The 22,500-nt window shown below is 40.0% G+C and overlaps 1 protein-coding gene across 2 annotated transcripts in view; it reads left to right on the top strand.

The window, feature by feature from the left end:
- LOC128030254 (intermembrane lipid transfer protein VPS13B) overlaps positions 1–22,500 on the top strand; it is a 70,629-nt gene that overhangs the window by 38,746 nt on the left and 9,383 nt on the right. For both annotated transcript variants that reach the window (XM_052617720.1, XM_052617719.1), the window contains exons 22-27: positions 1,437–1,564; positions 3,658–3,892; positions 3,971–4,182; positions 8,555–8,770; positions 9,275–9,437; positions 10,752–10,866. In XM_052617720.1, coding sequence (XP_052473680.1) covers positions 1,437–1,564; positions 3,658–3,892; positions 3,971–4,182; positions 8,555–8,770; positions 9,275–9,437; positions 10,752–10,866 — 1,069 coding nt within the window. The remainder of the gene's footprint in view (positions 1–1,436; positions 1,565–3,657; positions 3,893–3,970; positions 4,183–8,554; positions 8,771–9,274; positions 9,438–10,751; positions 10,867–22,500) is intronic.

Genomic DNA, 22,500 nt, shown 5'->3' on the forward strand with positions numbered 1-22,500 from the left:
CACATGAATACACAAACAGGGGGCGTGGCCTTGTTGCGCTCCGACGGAGAAGAAGGAAGAGCTGTGTTTGTGTTTGTCGCCATGTCGTTGAAACGCTGTTATTTTCATCTCGGAGTCCAGTCATCTTTGTTTGGGCTTCCCAGGGACGCTGTACTTGGAGATTAATGGTTACAATTTATGTTTAACTCGGTTCCTGAACATTATAATCCACATGTAAAACTATGTGCAGCACATTTTACTGAGGACAGCTTCCTCAATCTCAATCAGTTTAATGCCGGATTCACACAAAGATTATTCCTGAAAGATGGAGCAGTTCCCTCTTTGTCTGGAGAAGGCGTTGTTTATGGACCACAACCGGTAAGTGTATTTTATTATTGAAGTTGGAGCGTTCAACAGTTTCTGTAACTTATTACACAAAGGGTAACGCTGTTTAGCTTTTTAACTAGATGTTAGGGCTGTGCAAAAAAAACGAATGTGATTTTCATGCGTATCTCGTCCAGCACATGCTCTTTCCAACTTGCTTCTCAAAACTACCCCAATCAGGTTTCCAGGAGGGCAGCGTGCGCTCAGCTGCTGTCGAATCACAACACAGGAACCGCTGGCCCAATCAGAACCCGTTACGTATTTCTGAAGGAGGGACTTTATAGAACAAGGAAGTCATCAGCCCGTTTTTATGACAGTGAAAAAAGCGGCTTACAGATAGGTGAATTGTGTGAAAAATACTTTATTATTTTTTTACACGCGAAACATGAACACGTGTAATATTGCACACTGTAAACACAATCAAAGCTTCAAAAAAGCACGAAAAACGGGACCTTTAATATTTTATATATATATATACAGGCTTAGGGTTTACAAAATTATTTTGTAGTCATATAGATATATAAACACACTATACAGTTTTGGCCAAGTTAGTATGATGTTTGTGTGAGCGTTGGAGAGTGTGTGCTGCTTCAGGTGTGCTGTGTGAGGGAGTGTGTTTCTGGTCTGCAGGAGCTGCTGGAGATGGTTTGACCTTCACGCTGCAGATGTTGATCATTTCCCAGAGTAATCAAAGCCTCTCAGAGCCGATGCGTTACTGCTGCATGCTTTTCATTAACAGAAACACAACACCGGTCTGCACACACACTAAAGCTGGTCTTAACTTCACTTCCTTCTCTTTTCTTCCTGTAAATAATTGTTTTTGATTTTGTATGTGCAGTATCTGTACACACACACACACACACACACATGCACAGTCACACACACACACACACACACACACACATGCACACTCACAGTCACACACACACACACACACACACACATGCACACTCACACTCACAGTCACACACACACACACACACTGTATATCAACGCGTGTGTTATGAACATGAACAATCTGAATCTGTCTGCATTAACACTGTGTGTGTGTGTGTGTGTGTGTGTGTGTATAGAGTCGAGACCTCTCTCTGTTCCAGTGAAGGTTTTTCCATCATCTGAAGAATGTCACGTGAGTCCAGAGGAGCACATGAAGAACCTGATAACACACACCTGGAACGCTGTCAAACACCTCACGCTGCAGGTGTGTGTCACTGTGTGTGTGTCTGCGGTCGTGTCTACTGTCCTCCCTGCCTCCTGTAGTGTGTGTGTGTTGTCTCCTGCTGTGAGCGTGGTTGTGTCATGAGGTATTTCTCTTATATTAGACTCGAGTGTGTTCACAGCAGCAGGTTGCTACCCTAACTGAAAGTGGATCTGTGCTAACAGTCTGCTGTTGTCATGGAAAGTCACAGTAACACGGGTCGCTCAGCTGCCGCACATTAATGAGCAGGATATTCTCTCTGTGTTTGGTGTGGCTCACGGGACGCAGCAGATGTGTTTTGAGGAATTAAACTCAACACTGACTCGATTCACATCTCATTGTGGAGTTTCCATCAGTGCAGGTTCACCTCCCAAAATATTTACTTTTCATCAGCAGCCGTTTACATGAACCACTTACAAGTAATACAAGTTAGTCATTCACTTCTGTCAGGTCATAACATAGCTGGTCATTTCTTTGAGTCAGTTCTGTGAATGATCTCATTTGAACCTGAAAAGTAAGACCGACTGACTCTGGTTAACTAGTTGGTCAGACTAGTTCTAGCTTCGATCCCTGATGTCATCAGTAACAGTCAGACCGTCAGGGATCGAACCGAGCGTTTGTGAAAGTGAAGAGTGCGGTGAAATGTGTAACTCTCACCTGATTCAGCGTTTCTGAAGATTATTAAACACACATGCTGTCTGTTCCTCTGAGATCCATCCAAACTCACGAGTGTAACAGCTCAATACTCGTCTTTTGTGCTGTGGCCGCCGGCGCTGGAAGGAAAACAAACGTGCACATCACAAGACTCATTACGGCAGCGGCCGGTGCTAATGGAGCGTCCAGCAGAAACAAACACATCCGCTGCACTTTCACAGATTATTTGATGTGATTACCACCTCATCACCAACACCACCAGCTTCTGTGAGCACCTCGAGGAATCACTGTGTGTGTGTGTGTGTGTGAGAGAGAGAGAGTGTGTGTGTGTGTGAGAGAGAGAGCGAGAGAGAGAGAGAGTGTGTGTGTGTGTGAGAGAGAGAGAGAGAGTGTGTGTGTCTGTGTGTGTGTGTGTGTGTGTGTGTGTGAGAGAGAGTGTGAAAGTTTCAGCACACACTTCACTTTCACCTGTGGCTCAGTGGTAGAGCATTGTGTTAGCAGTGCAAAAGGTCGTGGGTTCTATTCCCAGGGAAAACACAAACTGGCAAAAAAAAAAAAGAATGTATAATCTGAGTGCACTGTAAGTCGCTTTGGATAAAAGCGTCTGCTATAGTGTTGTCACAATACCAAAATTATTGTTTCGATATCGATAGCAAGTCAAGAATTGCGATTCGATACTTTTTTGATACTTTTCCTGAAAAGGGAAAAAAATATATATTTTAAAACCGGGACTAAATTCTAATCATATAACACTGTAATAAATCAACCTATGAACAGCAGATATATGAAACATTTGAACAAAATCTGAAATATCAAAATATAAAAAATAAATTAGAGCAATGACATTCAAGGAAAAAAAGAATAAATTTAGCAGCATTATCTCAGTTATCATAAGAAACATAAGAGTAATAACTTTATCTTGATTCTGAACTTTAATATAATCGCTGTTCATATTTTTATTCAATGTTTCTGAACTCAAAAGATTAAATATCAAAATATAAATAATATCAATTAAATAATATAAATAATATCAGCCATCTCTAATATCACTAATATCTGTGTTTGTCACATGATATCTGCAGCTTATTTGCTGTGTGCATGAGGACGGCCATAGGGAGGCACTGGAAGCACGCCTTGCACACACCTGTGAAATACGTCTCTTACAAATCTGGAACACGGTCGTTCTTTGAAGTATAGATACGAATTAATTTAGGAATCATGACGTTTTCAAATCGTGATACTTTTGAAGTATCGTTGCACCGTGCAGCCATAGTCTGCTAAATGCATAAATGTAGATGAATGTAAAATGTAGTGTGTGTGCGTGCGAGTGTGTGTGTGTGTTTGTATGTATGTGTGTGTGTGTGTTAGTGAGTGTAAGTGAGTGAAACACACGTCTCTAACACTCGCTGCATCACATGGTACCTGTGTGTGTGTGTGTGCAGGTGGATCTGCAGTCGTGCTGTGTGTTCATGCCGGCCGACAGCCTCCCGTCTCCCAGCACGCTGGTATGCGGTGACATCCCGGGAACCGTGCGCAGCTGGTATCACAGTCAGGCGTGTATGCCGGGGACGCTGGTGCTCTGTCTGCCGCAGATCAGCGTGTTGAGCGCAGGACACCGGCGCATGGAGCCACTGCAGGACGTCCCCTTCACTGTGCCCAGACCCGTGCTGGAGGAGGGTACGAGAGCGCCGCTCTTCAGTTTCTCTTGGTGCATTCTGAAGCACGAGTGTGACGTCTGTGTGTGTGTGTGTGCAGGTGATGCGTTCCCGTGGACAGTGTGTGTGAGTCGGCTGAGTGTGTACTCTCTCCTGGGACAGCAGCGGTCTCTTAGCGTGCTCGAGCCGGTGGGCTGCACCTCCACGCTGGTGCTCACTGCACCCAAACTGCAGCCCGACAGCAAAGACGCCTTCATCATGTGTCTGCATGTGGACCTGCAGCCGGTGCAGCTGAAGTGCTCCAACCCTCAGGTACTGCTCCGTTTCACTTCTGCCCACTGCATTCTCTACATATGTACACACATATATATATATATATATATATATATATATATATATATATATATATATATATATATGTATTAGAGAGTAAATTCAGCAGTCTGATAAATGTTTTAATGTTGTTTTGTTTAATATATGTATATTTTTATCTTTTAAATGTCAGTCAATGTCAGATTCAATCCATTGTTCATACCTGTGACAGACCAGTCAGACACCACCATTTAGCTGTGATACAGGGATTTTTTTTCCAGAAATATTTTTTATAAATATTAAAATAATTTGATGCACAGTATTGGCAGTGGTGGCAGCAATGACCCATTCGAGGTTTGAGTCCTACCTACCGTCGTATCCTGTCCTGAGAGTCATTTGCAGTGAATCGTCCTGACACAGAGCCTTGGCAGAAACGACGGCTGTGTTTAGTGTCAAATGCTTCACTGGCTGAAACGTGAACGTCCTTCTGTTGTTGATCTGAACACAAACACACAATTTACTCAATCCTCTCTGGAAACATGAGCTCCAGACTGTTTGTTCTGAACGCTGGCGCTCACGTCTGCTCTCGGATGGAGCATCTCGTTGTTTGGGTCCATGTGAAATGAATGTTGACGTATCTGAGCGCAGATCTGTGAGCGCTGCTGATTGCTGCGAGCCGATTGGCTGCTGTTCTCTCCTTGCCGTTAGCTGTGAGCAGAATGTGGCAGAAAGAAAATGTGTGTTAAATAATCACTGCCCAAAACAAACTGCAGAATCAGAAGCAGAACTGCAGCGAGGCGAAGGAAAAACAGCAGGAGGAAAAAATGATTCGCTCGTTTGTGATTTTGTGTTTGGTTACCATGACTCACGATCGTGTCATACCAGCTCCTGGCCTCTCTCTGTCTGTCTCAGTCTCACTCTTTCTCTGTGTGTCTGTCTGTATCACTCGGTCTCAGTGTGTCTCTCTATCTGTCCAACTCTGTCTCACTCTTTCTCTGTGTGTCTCTCTCTTTTTCTGTGTCTCTCTGTCTGTCTCACTCGGTCTCAGTGTGTCTCTCTATCTGTCCAACTCTGTCTCACTCTGTCTCTGTGTGTCTCACTCTTTTTCTGTGTCTCTCTGTCTGTCTCTTTGTGTCTCTCTATCTGTCCAACTCTGTCTCACTCTGTCTCAGTGTGTCTCACACTTTTTCTGTGTGTCTCTCTGTCTGTCTCACTATGTCTCTGTATCTCTCTGTCTGTCCAACTCTGTCTCTGTGTGTCTCACTCTTTTTCTGTGTCTCCCTGTCTCTGTGTCCCTCTGTCTGTCTCACTCTTTCTTTGTGTGTCTCTCATCTGTCCAACTCTGTCTCTCTCTTTCTGTCTCACTCTGTATGTGTGTGTCACTCTGTCTCTGTGTGTCTCTCTGTCTTTCTCTGTCTCGCTATTTCTCTTTCTGTCTCTCTATCCGTCCAACTCTGTCTCACAATGTCTTTGTGTGTCTCACTCTGTCTCTGTATCTCTCTGTCTTTCCAACTCTGTCTCTGTGTGTCTCACTCTTTTTCTGTGTGTCTCCCTGTCTCGGTGTCTCTCTGTCTGTCTCACTCTTTCTTTGTGTGTGTCTCTCTGTTCAACTCTGTCTCTCTCTTTCTGTCTCACTCTGTCTCTGTGTGTCTCTCATCTGTCCAACTCTGTCTCACTCTGTCTGTGTGTGTCACTCTTTTTCTGTGTGTCTCTCTGTGTGCATCACTCTCTCTGTGTCTGTCTCACTCTGTCTCATTCTTTTTCTGTGTGTCTCTGTCTGTCTCGCTATTTCTCTTTCTGTCTCTCTATCCGTCCAACTCTGTCTCACAATGTCTCTCTGTGTCTCACTCTGTCTCTGTATCTCTCTGTCTGTCCAACTCTGTCTCTGTGTGTCTCACTCTCTTTATGTGTTTTTCTGTCTGTCTCAAACTTTCTTTGTTTGTGTCTCTATCTGTTCAACTCTGTCTCACTCTTTTTCTGTCTGACTCTGTCTCTGTGTGTCTCTCATCTGTCCAACTTTGTCTGTGTGTGTCACTCTTTTTCTGTGTCTCTCTGTCTTTCTCACTATGTCTCTGTATCTCTCTGTCTGTCTAACTCTGTCTCTGTGTGTCTCTCTGTCTGTCTCACTGTTTCTCTGTGTCTCTCTATCTGTCCAACTCTGTCTCTGTGTGTCTCACTCTTTTTCTGTGTGTCTCCCTGTCTCTGTGTCTCTCTGTCTGTCTCACTCTTTCTTTGTGTGTGTCTCTCTGTTCAACTCTGTCTCACTCTGTCTGTGTGTGTCACTCTTTTTCTGTCTCTCTCTCCGTGTGCATCACTCTCTCTGTGTCTCTCTCACTCTGTCTCTCAATTCAATTCAATTCAATTCAATTCACATTGCTTTATTGGCATGACATACAAAGGTACATATTGCCAAAGCATTGTACATAGCAGAATATAAACAAACAAAACAAAAATACACATATATCCATAAGAAAAAATAAAATAAAATAGAATAAAATACATGCAAAATAAATCCATATACATTTCCAAAAACATTGATGGTACTTCTACTGTAGATGTACATACTCTCTCTCACTCTGTCTCTGTGTGTCTCTCTGTCTTATTCTTTTTCTGTGTCTCTGTCTGTCTCGCTATTTCTCTTTGTGTCTCTCTATCTGTCCAACTATCTCATGATGTCTCTGTGTGTCTCACACTTTTTCTGTGTGTCTCTCTGTCTGTCTCACTCTGTCTCTGTATCTCTCTGTCTGTCTCACTCTTTCTTTGTGTGTCTCTATCTGTTCAACTCTGTCTCACTCTGTCTGTGTGTCACTCTTTTTCTGTGTGTGTGTGTGTGTGTCTCTCTGTCCGTATCACTCTCTCTGTGTCTCTCTCACTCTCTGTGTGTCTCTCTGTCTCATTCTTTTTCTGTGTCTCTCTATCTGTCCAACTGTCTCACTCTGTTTCTGTGTGTCTCTGTCTCTGTTTGTGTGTGTCTCTCTGTCTGTCTCACTCTGTTTCTGTGTGTCTCTGTCTCACTCTGTCTTTGTGTGTGTGTGTGTGTGTGTGTCACTCTGCCTGTCTCACTCGGTCTCTGTGTATCTCTATGTCTGTCTTGCACGGTCTATGTGACAGTCTACAAAACTGGTGGGTTTCTATACACATATGTCCCATATTACTTTTATATTTATATCATCTGATATAGTTAATATCACATGAAGAGTGATGTTTTCCTCCAAATATCAGCACAATTGCAAATTAACAATAAGTTAATATTAAGTGACTTACATTTTAGACACTTACATTGTTTTTGCTTGATTTCATCAAAATAGTTTCAAACAAAGTCACAGCAAACTCACATTTTGTTGAAACTGATTTCATTTGATTGATAACAGTGCTATAGTCAAGAATTTGACACAAAAGATGATTCATACATTTATTTAGGTTTTTAAAATAATTGGCCTCATGACAATAAAAATGCCTATTAAAGGTAAGAATCAATATAAACTTACTGAAAAGTTAATTGCTGTTACTGCTGCAAATGAACCACTGCACAGAATTTAAAGAATATCAGAGGCTTTGGGAGTCAGCTGTCCACAGCAATCCTTAATCAATAACACGCTCTGCAAAATATCTTCTTATTCTCATTATCGACAAAATTGCTGAAAATATCAAGATGTCATTTTTTGTCATTTTCGCACACCCCTAGATGGAGACAGGTTAGAGAAAGTCAGAGACCATCAGCAGTGTGTCCAGCTTCTGGTGGATCCTGAGAGAAGATCGTCAGTGCAGCAGATCAGTTAGACACGCTGATGATCTTCTGATGGTCTGCAGGCGGCTGCATGTGTGTGTGTTATCCTCTGATTTCTGCTTATTTTTCTAAGAATGTGTGTGTGAAATCAAACTGAAGCTCTCTGATCCTGAGTGGAGAATCCAGTGCTTAGCTTAAGGATGAGATGCTCCTCACACACACACACACACACACACACACTCAGCGTTTCTTTAGCTGTTTGCCTAAGCAGATGTTGGTCATGTTTTTGTTATCACACGGTTGAGACTAGTTAGAATCAGCTGCTGTGTTTGAACTCTCTGGAGTTTATTTATAGAGCCGTCAGCAGCCGAGGACAGTGATGAGCGTCTGATCATCGTGAGCTCAGAGGACGTGCTGATGATGCTGGAGACATTAAGATGATGTAAAGTGACGTGACTCCAGACGATTGACGTCAAACCGCTCGTTTCTACAAGTGTTTCATTGTGTTATGATTTAGCAGGAAGTTACTCAACATTCATCTTCAATCTGCGGCTCTTTAGAAGCTCTTAATGCGTTCAGTTCGTCTCATAAATTCACTAAATTGCAGCCATGAAGAGTGTTGACTCCAGCTCTGGTGTGTCTCAGGTCCAGCTGGTGTATGGTTTGTGGTGTCGATGGAGTCAGATCTTTAGTGTGTTTGACCGGATGCAGAGCAGAGGAGCTCAGAGAGCGTCAGCCGGATTCCCAGAGTCCTCGGCGCCCCCCGCTGGACCCTTGTCACCTGTCCACAGCAGTGTGGGCACCATCCCGCCGGACACCAGCACCTACAGCCCGTCAGCTGACCTGGGCTCTCCTACAGAGGTCAGAGGTCACACACACCATCAGCTCACACAGACTGATGAGATTTTTCAAATCAATATAAATTCACTGGTAAAATGTTTACCCTCTCATAAAAAAGAACATTTTGTAATTGTGTAAGCTTTAATGGAAAACAACGTTTTCTGAAACTTAGGAAACAAGATTTTTAGTATAAACTTTCTGTTGTTGTTTCATGAGAATATTAAGTTAAGTGATATTCAGCCAAGTTTGGTGACCCAATTCGTGCTCTGCATTTAACCCATCCAGAGTGCACACACACACAGCAGTGAACACACACACACACACACACACACACACACACTGTGAACACACACCCAGGGCAGTGTTCATCATGTATGTTGCGGCGCCCGGGGAGCAGCTCTGTGTTCTGTGCCTCGCTCAAGGTATTGCCGGCCCGAGATTCAAACCCACAACCCTAGGGTTAGGATTCAAACTCTCTAACCACTAGGCCAGTGTGTGAGAGTGTGTGACGTGTGTGTGTTTCAGGGGGATTCGGCGCACACAGAGGACCCAGCAGCCGGTGAGACCATGACTCTGGAGCAGAAGACCTGCAGCATCAGCAGCGCCAGCGGACGACTGAGCATCTGGATGCAGTGGATGCTGCCTAAACTCACACTCCAGCTGTTCTCCTGCGAGCCCAGGAACAAGGGTACAGACACACACACACACTCACGTACACACACACACACACACACACACACACTACCACACACTCTCTCACACACACACACACACACACACACACACACACAAACTCACACACACAAACACACACACACACACTACCACACACACACACTACCACACACACACACTACCACACACACACACAAACTCACACACACAAACAAACTCACACACACACACACACACACACACAGACACAGCACATCTCAAAACATATTGTCATGAGTGTATCTGATGAGTTCCGTATGTGGTTTCAGTGATTTGATCGAAAATGACCCGTCACTGCTTTAGTCAGGTCACCTTTATTTGTATAGCACTTTACAGAGTCACACAGGGAAACAGATTGTCAGTAGAACAAGAAGACAGTAACAGAGTCAGATCATTTATGATTCAGTAATTCATCATCCAGTTCAGCTCTCTTCAATAGTGTCTGTGCAATCAGTCAAGTGTCCCCAACTAAACAAGACAGAGAAACCAAAGCTCCATCCGTGACAGAAATGGAGTGACTTCAGCTGATATTTTAAGCAGAGAACGAGCGAGGGTTGAGGAAGGAAGGCGAGAGGTGATCTTGGGCCGTGTGACATGCAGCTGTGAGGGAGATGTGGAGCGGTGCACTGCGTCGTGTGCGGAAGGGAAGCGCAGAACCACGTGTGAGATTCACAGCCCCAGAGGAACACTTTGAGCTCTCGGCCGCTGCGCTGCTGCTGTTGTTTGTTGTTGTTTTTCTTGGGGCTGTTTGGAGCTGAATGGACGTGTCGCCCCTTCAGACAGGAAACAGGAAGTGGCTCTGGGCTCTTGGGCTGCAGGGATCACAGCTGCCCGGTCAGCAGAACAAGCAGAGATTGACAGAGAACTGACATGATCCTCCGGTCGCGCACTCACACATTCACACACAGAACGAGCAGCCCGCTGACCTCTGACCTCTGACCTGCTGCTGATGCAGAATGAGTGAGATGAAGAGCGTTTCATGCTGCACATCTGCTGTGTGTGTGTGTGTGTGTGTGTTTAACTTCATTTATGTCACTATATATCTAAAGGAGAACTGAGCCCATCATTGCTCTATTATTCTGCATCAAATGCAGTTTTTAGTTTCCTCAGCTAATAGTCATTTTGTTTCTGTGTTATAAACTGCAGCTCTGAACTCATCAGTGTGACTAGAAGACAAAAGGAGATTACTAACATTACCATTATCAACTTCTGTAAAGCTGCTTAACAAAACTTAGTATTAGAGATTTACAAGTGTGTGTGTGTGTGTGTGTGTGTGTGTGTGTTTCAGAGCTGTGTGTGATGGCAGAGATGGAGGATATGAGCGCGTCTGTGGACGTTCAGGACGTTTATACCAAGGTGAAGTGTAAAGTGGGCAGCTTCCACATAGATCACTACAGAAGCAGGTGAGTCCAGCACACGCATGCTCACACGGACACACACACACTCACTCACACACACACACACACACACACAGACTGGCATATAGTACTTATGAGGACAGTTAGCATTTATCATGGTTTACAAGGACAAGCCTTTCCCAACATCAGGGTATCAATTCAGTTATGCAAAATGATTAATTTATTGATTAATAAGATACATCTGACTTTATATTTAGCATATAATGTACATCATCAAGAAGACTTGCTACAGAAATTTCACAGGTTTATAAGGTCAAAATACAATCATGGTTTAAGAGGACATCATGGGTTATGAGGTCTATAATACACACATTTAACCACTTGCTGGTCTACGAGGACATAAATGATCAAGTTAATACTGAATGAATATTAATAATACATTTAATGTTGAAATAGTTTTTAACATTTAAAAGTGATATTCTAATAAAATTGTAAATGTCATCTTTATGAGATCTTTTTAATTTTTCCTGCCATCATGTTGTGATTTTTCTAAATCTATGAAACAGATCCAATACAAGATCCAAATCCAAAAACACATCAGACAACATATTTATTGTCTTTATTTCAAGGAATATCTAAAATCTTATATACAGTAGTATTTTTGGCTAATTGCCTACTTGCAAATAATTTCATTTCATTTATTTTTACTTTTCTGTGTGAAACATGGAAATGAGAGAGGTGGTCCTTACAAAGCTCCAGCGGATCTTTACTGACTAAGCAACTGGAATTGGGAGTTGCTATGGAATGAGGCAAATCATTGGAGAGTTATTATAACTCTCATTAACTCTCATGTCAAATTATTTTTTAATGACCACTTTCCAAACACATAGGGCTGTGTGATTAATAGAAATCGTAATAAAATCACAATTTGAGTGTGCGAACTTGGAACTCTCCAGCTGACTTGACATCTCATAGCAAACTCTGATCACTATTCCTTACTTAGATCTGACAATTGATGCTTCTATGTGTGGCCTCTTAACCAATGATTCACTGTAGCGATGCAATGACTATCTAAAAGGAATATATAGCTATGTGAAGCCTCAGATAATAATAAAGGAAATAAAATAATACAAAAATTAATTCAGGATTAAATTATCATTGAAAACGACTTCTGTTTTGTCAAGTCATTTATTCCTTTAATTTCCTATTACATTTATTTGTTTATTGTTTATTTATTCATAATTTCTGCAGATTTGGTCCTCCATCTACACTGGGTATAGTGTCTCTATATCACAGACATTTTGTATAAAATTTTTAAAAACTTTAAATTCAAATCAATTTATTCTAATTAGCAATATTCATTGTCAGTTCTTTTTCCTTTCAAAGTTTTTTCTGAATAGATCAGAAGTCTTGCAATGCATTTTTTTGATTTTTTTATTATTTGCTTTAAACACACTCCTTTGTTTCGGACAAAGTCCCTGATATTTTGATTATTTTTTGCAAGAATGGCATTCCTTTAGAGAGGTAAGATGCCCCTTGATTATATATGTTTTAAATTGCCTGAAAACTGCTTCCACTTCCTGCCTTGCCTATGGCTTTTTTTACATAGTTTGGCCTGAGATACAAATAAAATATGTAAAATATAAAAATATGTAAATTAGTTGCATTGTGATATTACTGTTTTACTTAAATTTAAACCATTTATTCTAAATGATCGTACAAATTCAGCGTATACCTTTGTTTGCAGTGATCCCGATATGGTTAACTGCATCATTTGTTTCCATGAATTTATCTGTTAATAAGAATTTGGAGAATTCGTCACTAAATGAACAAAACGTGGAATATGAACATTGAAAGTTACATGATGCTTAACAAAACATTTTTTTAATGTTCTCAAACTGCAATTAGTTAACGTTCTCCGAACTGTACTTAACCTGTACTTAACCAATTTAGTGAGCTTTGATGAAAACTAACGTACATTCTAAAACAAAACATAAAAGACTGCTAATGATATTATTCTTGCTAAACATCCATAATGTTACTAGATTATAAATTAACTTTTCCGTCGCTTGAGATTACTGAAATACTAGCTTAGCTGTGTTCATAGACTTATCAACTGATGGCTGTGTTTCCAGAGAAAGAGACTCAATAATAACCGCGGTGTGATCGTTCATAAACGACTACAAAATCACAATCCAGTCAGTGACAAATGGATGAAGTCCATTATCTCCTCTTTAATTATAAAGTAATTTTTCAAGTGATTATATTAATATATTAATATATAGTAAATGGCTTATATATTTGTTCCTTACTTTGTTCCTTACCCAGATGCCAAAATTATACAATTGTTTGTGTTCTTTATGAGTATTGGAGAGCTAATACTCATAAAGAACACAAACATTTGTATAATTTTGGCATCTTGGTAAGGAACAAAGTCACTAAGTTGCTTAATTCTTACATTAAAGAATTAGGGTTGCTCAATGGGAAGAATCACACAATATTTATCAAAACAAAATTTCTTCACAATATTGTCGATGTACATAAAATGAATACCAAAAAATAAATTCAAGCGCTAACATATATATTGTATAGGAGGGTTAGTCGATCTCCATTTCCTCTCAGCCAAACAAACAATAAAACTTGAGTAAAAAGTCTTAAAGTTTGTCATATTTATTGTACTTAAGTTCAAAAGGATTTTTTTTATCTTCAACGTACTTAAGTATTGAAAGTACAAGTATAAGTAAATGCACAATGAAAAAGAAGCAAATACATGTACTTCTCAATAAATTAGAATGTAAATTAGAATGATTCACAGCCCTAAGTCATCCCATGCCATGATTCAGCTGACAAACAAACTGACATAATTATTGAATATTAATACTTATTGGTATTACTTAGCATAATTATTATTATTAGAAGTAGTAGTAGTATTACTACAACTACTACCATTGCTTGAAGTGGAAAAAATAAAGTGTTGGTACTTCCCTAAGGAGCAGGGCTTTGTTGGGGAAAAGGGTTAGGGGGAATTGGTTGCCCCCTCAATTGTAAAAGCGTAGTTTTGGTTTGAATATTGGTGGGTTGAAGTTTGAACCATTAACAGCGTCACAGGGCATATGCTAAATGGTCCAAAGATGGAAACTGGTTAATAACATAACTGCAGTAAAGTAGCCAATAGTTAATCACTTATTAAAAGGTGCATGGGAAGTCAAATTAAATGTTTATTCAATAATTGTATATGCACATATATGTAATGTGTACAACATATATATACGACATATATGATATGGAGAGTGATGAACTTTTGGCTATAGAACTACATTCACAAGTCCTGCGCCCCCTTAAAACCATGATTGTACATATACGACATAGTGAGTGATGAACTGTCGACTATAGAACTACATTCACAAGTCCAGCGTCCCTGTACACCATGATTGTTTATACACATTTACAATTTAGAGAGCGATGAACTGTCGGCTATAAAACTACATTCACAAGTCCTGCGTCCCTGTACACCATGATTGTTTATACACATTTACATACATGGAGAGTGATGAATTGTCGGCTATAGAACTACATTCACAAGTCCAGCGTCCCTGTACACCATGATTGTTTATACACATTTACGATATAGAGAGCGATGAACTGTCGGCTATAAAACTACATTCACAAGTACAGCGTCCCTGTACACCATGATTGTTTATACACATTTACAATATAGAGAGCGATGATCTGTCTGCTATAGAACTACATTCACAAGTACAGCGTCCCTGTACACCATGATTGTTTATACACGCGTACGATATAGTGAGCGATGAACTGTCGGCTATAAAACTACATTTACAAGTACAGCGTCCCTGTACACCATGATTGTTTATACACGCGTACGATATAGTGAGCGATGAACTGTCGGCTATAAAACTACATTCACAAGTACAGCGTCCCTGTACACCATGATTGTTTATACACGCGTACGATATAGTGAGCGATGAACTGTCGGCTATAAAACTACATTTACAAGTACAGCGTCCCTGTACACCATGATTGTTTATACACGCGTACGATATAGTGAGCGATGAACTGTCGGCTATAAAACTACATTCACAAGTACAGCGTCCCTGTACACCATGATTGTTTATACACATTTACGATATAGAGAGCGATGAAATGTCGGCTATAAAACTACATTCACAAGTACAGCGTCCCTGTACACCATGATTGTTTATACACATTTACGATATAGAGAGCGATGAACTGTCGGCTATAAAACTACATTCACAAGTACAGCGTCCCTGTACACCATGATTGTTTATACACATTTACGATATAGAGAGCGATGAACTGTCGGCTATAAAACTACATTCACAAGTACAGCGTCCCTGTACACCATGATTGTTTATACACATTTACGATATAGAGAGCGATGAACTGTCGGCTATAAAACTACATTCACAAGTACAGCGTCCCTGTACACCATGATTGTTTATACATGCGTACGATATAGTGAGCAATGAACTGTCGGCTATAAAACTACATTCACAAGTACAGCGTCCCTGTACACCATGATTGTTTATACACATTTACAATATAGAGAGCGATGATCTGTCTGCTATAGAATTACATTCACAAGTACAGCATCCCTGTACACCATGATTTTTTATACACATTTCGATATAGAGAGCAATGATCTGTCAGCTATAGAACTACATTCACAAGTCTTGCGTCCCTGTACACCATGATTGTTTATACACATTTACGATATAGAGAGCGATGATCTGTCTGCTATAGAACTACATTCACAAGTCCTGCTTCCCTCTACACTATGATTGTTTATACACATTTACGATTTAGAGAGCGATGAACTGTCGGCTATAGAACTACATTCACAAGTCCTGCGTCCCCATAAACCACAATGATTGTTTATACACATCTATGATATAGAGAGTGATGAACTGTCGGCTATAAAATTACATTCACAAGTCCTACGTCCCTATAAACCACAATGATTGTTTACACACATTTACGATATAGAGAGCGATGAACTGTCGGCTATAGAACTACATTCACAAGTCCAGCGTCCCTGTACACCATGATTGTTTATACACATTTACGATATAGAGAGCGATGATCTGTCGGCTATAGAACTACATTCACAAGTCCAGCGTCCCTGTACACCATGATTGTTTATACACATTTACGATATAGAGAGCGATGATCTGTCCGCTATAGAACTACATTCACAAGTCCTGCGTCCCTATAAATCATGATTGTTTATAAACATTTACGATATAGAGAGCGATGAAAGGTGGCTATAGAACTACATTGACAAGTCCTGCGTCCCTGTACACCATGATTGTTTATACACATTTATGATATAGAGATCGATGAACTGCCAGCTATAAAACTACATTCACAAGTCCAGCGTCCCTGTACACCATGATTTTTTATACACATTTATGATATAGAGAGCAATGATCTGTCGGCTATAGAACTACATTCACAAGTCCTGCGTCCCTGTACACCATGATTGTTTATACACATTTACGATATAGAGAGCAATGATCTGTCGGCTATAGAACTACATTCACAAGTACAGCGTCCCTGTACACCATGATTGTTTATACACATTTACGATATAGAGAGCAATGATCTGTCGGCTATAGAACTACATTCACAAGTCTTGCGTCCCTGTACACCATGATTGTTTATGCACATTTACCATATAGAGATCGATGAACTGCCAGCTATAGAACTACATTCACAAGTCCTGCGTCCCTGTACACCGTGATTGTTTATACACATTTACGATATAGAGAGCAATGATCTGTCGGCTATAGAACTACATTCACAAGTCCTGCGTCCCTGTACACCATGATTGTTTATGCACATTTACCATATAGAGATCGATGAACTGCCAGCTATAGAACTACATTCACAAGTCCTGCGTCCCTGTACACCATGATTGTTTATACACATTTACGATATAGAGAGCAATGATCTGTCGGCTATAGAACTACATTCACAAGTCCTGCGTCCCTGTACACCATGATTGTTTATGCACATTTACCATATAGAGATCGATGAACTGCCAGCTATAGAACTACATTCACAAGTCCTGCGTCCCTGTACACCATGATTGTTTATGCACATTTACGATATAGAGAGCGAAGAACTGTCGGCTATAGAACTACATTCACAAGTCCAGCGTCCCTGTACACCATGATTGTTTATACACATTTACGATATAGAGAGCAATGATCTGTCGGCTATAGAACTACATTCACAAGTCCTGCGTCCCTGTACACCATGATTGTTTATGCACATTTACGATATAAAGAGCGAAGAACTGTTGGCTATAGAACTACATTCACAAGTACAGCGTCCCTGTACACCATGATTGTTTATACACATTTACGATATAGAGAGCAATGATCTGTCGGCTATAGAACTACATTCACAAGTCCTGCGTCCCTGTACACCATGATTGTTTATACACATTTACGATATAGAGAGCGATGATCTGTCTGCTATAGAACTACATTCACAAGTACAGCGTCCCTGTACACCATGATTGTTTATACACATTTACGATATAGAGAGCGATGAACTGTTGGCTATAAAACTACATTCACAAGTACAGCGTCCCTGTACACCATTATTGTTTATACACATTTACGATATAGAGAGCGATGATCTGTCGGCTATAGAACTACATTCACAAGTCTTGCGTCCCTGTAAACCATGATTGTTTATACACATTTACGATATAGAGAGCGATGATCTGTCGGCTATAGAACTACATTCACAAGTCTTGTGTCCCTGTACACCATGATTGTTTATACACATTTACGATATAGAGAGCGATGATCTGTCGGCTATAGAACTATATTCACAAGTCCTGCGTCCCTGTACACCATGATTGTTTATACACATTTACGATTTAGAGAGCGATGATCTGTCGGCTATAGAACTACATTCACAAGTCCTGCGTCCCTGTACACCATGATTGTTCATTCACATTTATGATATAGAGAGCGAAGAACTGTCGGCTATAGAACTACATTCACAAGTACAGCGTCCCTGTACACCATGATTGTTTATTCACATTTACGATATAGAGAGCGATTATCAGTCGGCTATAGAACTACATTCACAAGTCCTGCGTCCCTGTACACCATGATTGTTTATACACATTTACGATTTAGAGAGCGATTATCAGTCGGCTATAGAACTACATTCACAAGTCCTGCGTCCCTGTACACCATGATTGTTTATTCACATTTATGATATAGTCAGCGATGAACTGTCGGCTATAGAACCACATTCACAAATCCTGCGTCCCTGTACACCATGATTGTTTATTCACATTTATGATATAGAGAGCGATGAACTGTCGGCTTTAGAACTACATTCACAAGTCTTGCGTCCCTGTACACCATGATTGTTTATACACATTTACGATATAGAGAGCGATGATCTGTCGGCTATAGAACTACATTCACAAGTCTTGTGTCCCTGTACACCATGATTGTTTATACACATTTACGATATAGAGAGCGATGATCTGTCGGCTATAGAACTACATTCACAAGTCTTGCGTCCCTGTACACCATGATTGTTTATACACAATTACGATATAGAGAGCGATGAACTGTTGGCTATAGAACTACATTCACAAGTCTTGCGTCCCTGTACACCATGATTGTTTATACACATTTACGATATAGAGAGCGATGATCTGTCGGCTATAGAACTACATTCACAAGTACAGCGTCCCTGTACACCATGATTGTTTATACACATTTACGATATAGAGAGCGATGATCTGTCTGCTATAGAACTACATTCACAAGTCCAGCGTCCCTGTACACCATGATTGTTTATACACATTTACGATATAGAGAGCGATGAACTGTTGGCTATAGAACTACATTCACAAGTCTTGCGTCCCTGTACACCATGATTGTTTATACACATTTACGATATAGAGAGCGATGATCTGTCTGCTATAGAACTACATTCACAAGTCCAGCGTCCCTGTACACCATGATTGTTTATACACATTTACGATATAGAGAGCGATGATCTGTCGGCTATAGAACTACATTCACAAGTCTTGCGTCCCTGTACACCATGATTGTTTATACACATTTACGATATAGAGAGCGATGATCTGTCGGCTATAGAACTACATTCACAAGTCTTGCGTCCCTGTACACCATGATTGTTTATACACATTTACGATATAGAGAGCGATGATCTGTCGGCTATAGAACTACATTCACAAGTCCTGCGTCCCTGTACACCATGATTGTTTATACACATTTACGATATAGAGAGCGATGATCTGTCGGCTATAGAACTACATTCACAAGTACAGCGTCCCTGTACACCATGATTGTTTATACACATTTACGATATAGAGAGCGATGATCTGTCTGCTATAGAACTACATTCACAAGTACAGCGTCCCTGTACATCATGATTGTTTATACACATTTACGATATAGAGAGCGATGATCTGTCGGCTATAGAACTACATTCACAAGTCTTGCGTCCCTGTACACCATGATTGTTTATACACATTTACGATATAGAGAGCGATGATCTGTCTGCTATAGAACTACATTCACAAGTACAGCGTCCCTGTACACCATGATTGTTTATACACATTTACGATATAGAGAGCGATGATCTGTCTGCTATAGAACTACATTCACAAGTACAGCGTCCCTGTACACCATTATTGTTTATACACATTTACGATATAGAGAGCGATGATCTGTCGGCTATAGAACTACATTCACAAGTCCTGCGTCCCTGTACACCGTGATTGTTTATACACATTTACGATATAGAGAGCGATGATCTGTTGGCTATAGAACTACATTCACAAGTCTTGTGTCCCTGTACACCATGATTGTTTATACACATTTACGATATAGAGAGCGATGATCTGTCGGCTATAGAACTACATTCACAAGTCTTGCGTCCCTGTACACCATGATTGTTTATAAACATTTACGATATAGAGATCGATGAACTGTCTGCTATAAAACTACATTCACAAGTCTTGCGTCCCTGTACACCATGATTGTTTATACACATTTACGATATAGAGAGCGATGAACTGTTGGCTATAGAACTACATTCACAAGTCTTGCGTCCCTGTAAACCATGATTGTTTATACACATTTACGATATAGAGAGCGATGATCTGTCGGCTATAGAACTACATTCACAAGTCTTGTGTCCCTGTACACCATGATTGTTTATACACATTTACGATATAGAGAGCGATGATCTGTCGGCTATAGAACTACATTCACAAGTCTTGTGTCCCTGTACACCATGATTGTTTATACACATTTACGATATAGAGCGCGATGATCTGTCGGCTATAGAACTACATTCACAAGTCTTGCGTCCCTGTACACCATGATTGTTTATACACATTTACGATATAGAGAGCGATGATCTGTCGGCTATAGAACTACATTCACAAGTACAGCGTCCCTGTACACCATGATTGTTTATACACATTTACGATATAGAGAGCGATGATCTGTCTGCTATAGAACTACATTCACAAGTCCAGCGTCCCTGTACACCATGATTGTTTATACACATTTACGATATAGAGAGCGATGATCTGTCGGCTATAGAACTACATTCACAAGTCCTGCGTCCCTGTACACCATGATTGTTTATGCACATTTACCATATAGAGATCGATGAACTGCCAGCTATAGAACTACATTCACAAGTCCAGCGTCCCTGTACACCATGATTGTTTATACACATTTACGATATAGAGAGCGATGATCTGTCGGCTATAGAACTACATTCACAAGTCCTGTGTCCCTGTACACCATGATTGTTTATACACATATATGATATAGAGCGCGATGATTTTGTTTGTGCGTGGCAGCCGTCTGCGAGGGTCTTTCGTGCTGTTTTTTGTTTATTTTATTATTAAAGTCTTCATTTAAATGTCCGCCGGTTCCCGCCTCCTTCTTCCCGAGATTATGAAGTTTGTACTCTGTTACAATCGTATTTTTTATTCGGTACTGTTCTGAGTAAGATATTGTACATAAAAGATGTTTACATTTAGTCCACAACACAAAAACATTACTGAACTATTAAAAAAGGTACAAACATTCCCTGATGTTCCAGAAGGAAACACGATGGAATTTAAAGATCAAGGTAAATTGTACTTAATTTGTGTTCCAGGAAATATACAAGTATCTTCTGTTGCTTATGAAGGGCAGAACTAAATGGAAAAAAAATATATTTCAACAAAATAAGAAAAATGTGGACATCTTCATCGTGTTCAAAAGTTTTCAACCCCTCTCTTATTGCATCTTGTTTCCTTCTGGAGCATCAGTGAATGTTTGTACCTTTTTTAATAGTTGTGTTTGAGTGCCTCAATTGTCCTCAGTGTGAAAAGATGTATCTCAAAATCATACAGTCACTGCTGGAAAGGGTTCAAATATGCAAAGATGCTGGCAAACTGAAGAATCTGCAGGACTTAAAGATTTTTCCGAAGAACAGTTCTCAGTTTAATTGTTCAGAACAAACAAGGGACTCATGCACAACCATCACAAAACAGAAAGACAGTCATGTATCATCAGGTAACCACACACAGTATTAAGAACCAAGGGTTCCCAAACTTTTGAGTGTGGTCATTTTAATAATTTCAGCATATTTTTTTAGCATTGTGGACAAAATGTAAACATCCTTTATATACAATATCTTACTCAGGACAGTACTAAATAAAAAATAACATGCATTTAGTATTATCTCTTTTATTTTGTTAAAATTATTCACATTTTCACAGATTCTGCAAGGGGTTCCCAAACTTTCGCATGATCATCAATCATAACTCCAAGGTTTCTGTCTGTTTTTGAAGGAGTTATGGTTGATGTGCCTGGCTTGATGGTGAAATTGTGATGAAACGATGGGACAAGCTGAGATGTGAGCAGCTATCATAGGATCATCAGGATGGAATGAGAGGAAGAGTTGAGTGTCATCAGCATAGCAGTGGTATGAAAAGCCATGTTTCTGAATGACAGAACCTAATGATGCCATGTAGACAGAGAAGTGGTCCAAGAACTGAGCCCCGAGTCCTTTAAATTTTATTGGTTCAATATTGTATTAATAAGCTGTCAATTTCAGTTTGATCTTTGTGGTTGATGTTTCCACATGGCTTGCAACACGTCAAAAGTAAATTGGTATCCATTAAAATATGGTATAGAAATTGGTAACACTTTATAATAACTGCACACTATTAATCATTAATTAAGCATTAGTAAACAGATAATTCATAATTTATAAAGCATTAATAGACAGTAATAAGCAGTTTATAAATACAGATATAAATGCTTTATTCTTGATTTAAAAGCATATCTATAATGTGTTTAATAATTGTATTTTCATACTTTATTCATGATCAATTTATCATTTCTCAATTAAGTATACCATTATTTAAAAACCAGTTATTTAGGAGTTGCCAGTGATTCATAAGATCACAAGAAATGTAGTAAATTCAGGTAGTTATAAAGCATTTAGTAGTGGTCAGTTAACTATTTATGTGAGCTCAATCTAAAGTGAGTCTAGTTATGCCTTTTAAAGCATTTATTAAGGATATTTAAAGGCTCAGTTATCTTCTAAACAAAAAAC

Source organism: Carassius gibelio, chromosome A16, assembly GCF_023724105.1.
Source record: "Carassius gibelio isolate Cgi1373 ecotype wild population from Czech Republic chromosome A16, carGib1.2-hapl.c, whole genome shotgun sequence".
NCBI lineage: Eukaryota > Metazoa > Chordata > Actinopteri > Cypriniformes > Cyprinidae > Carassius > Carassius gibelio.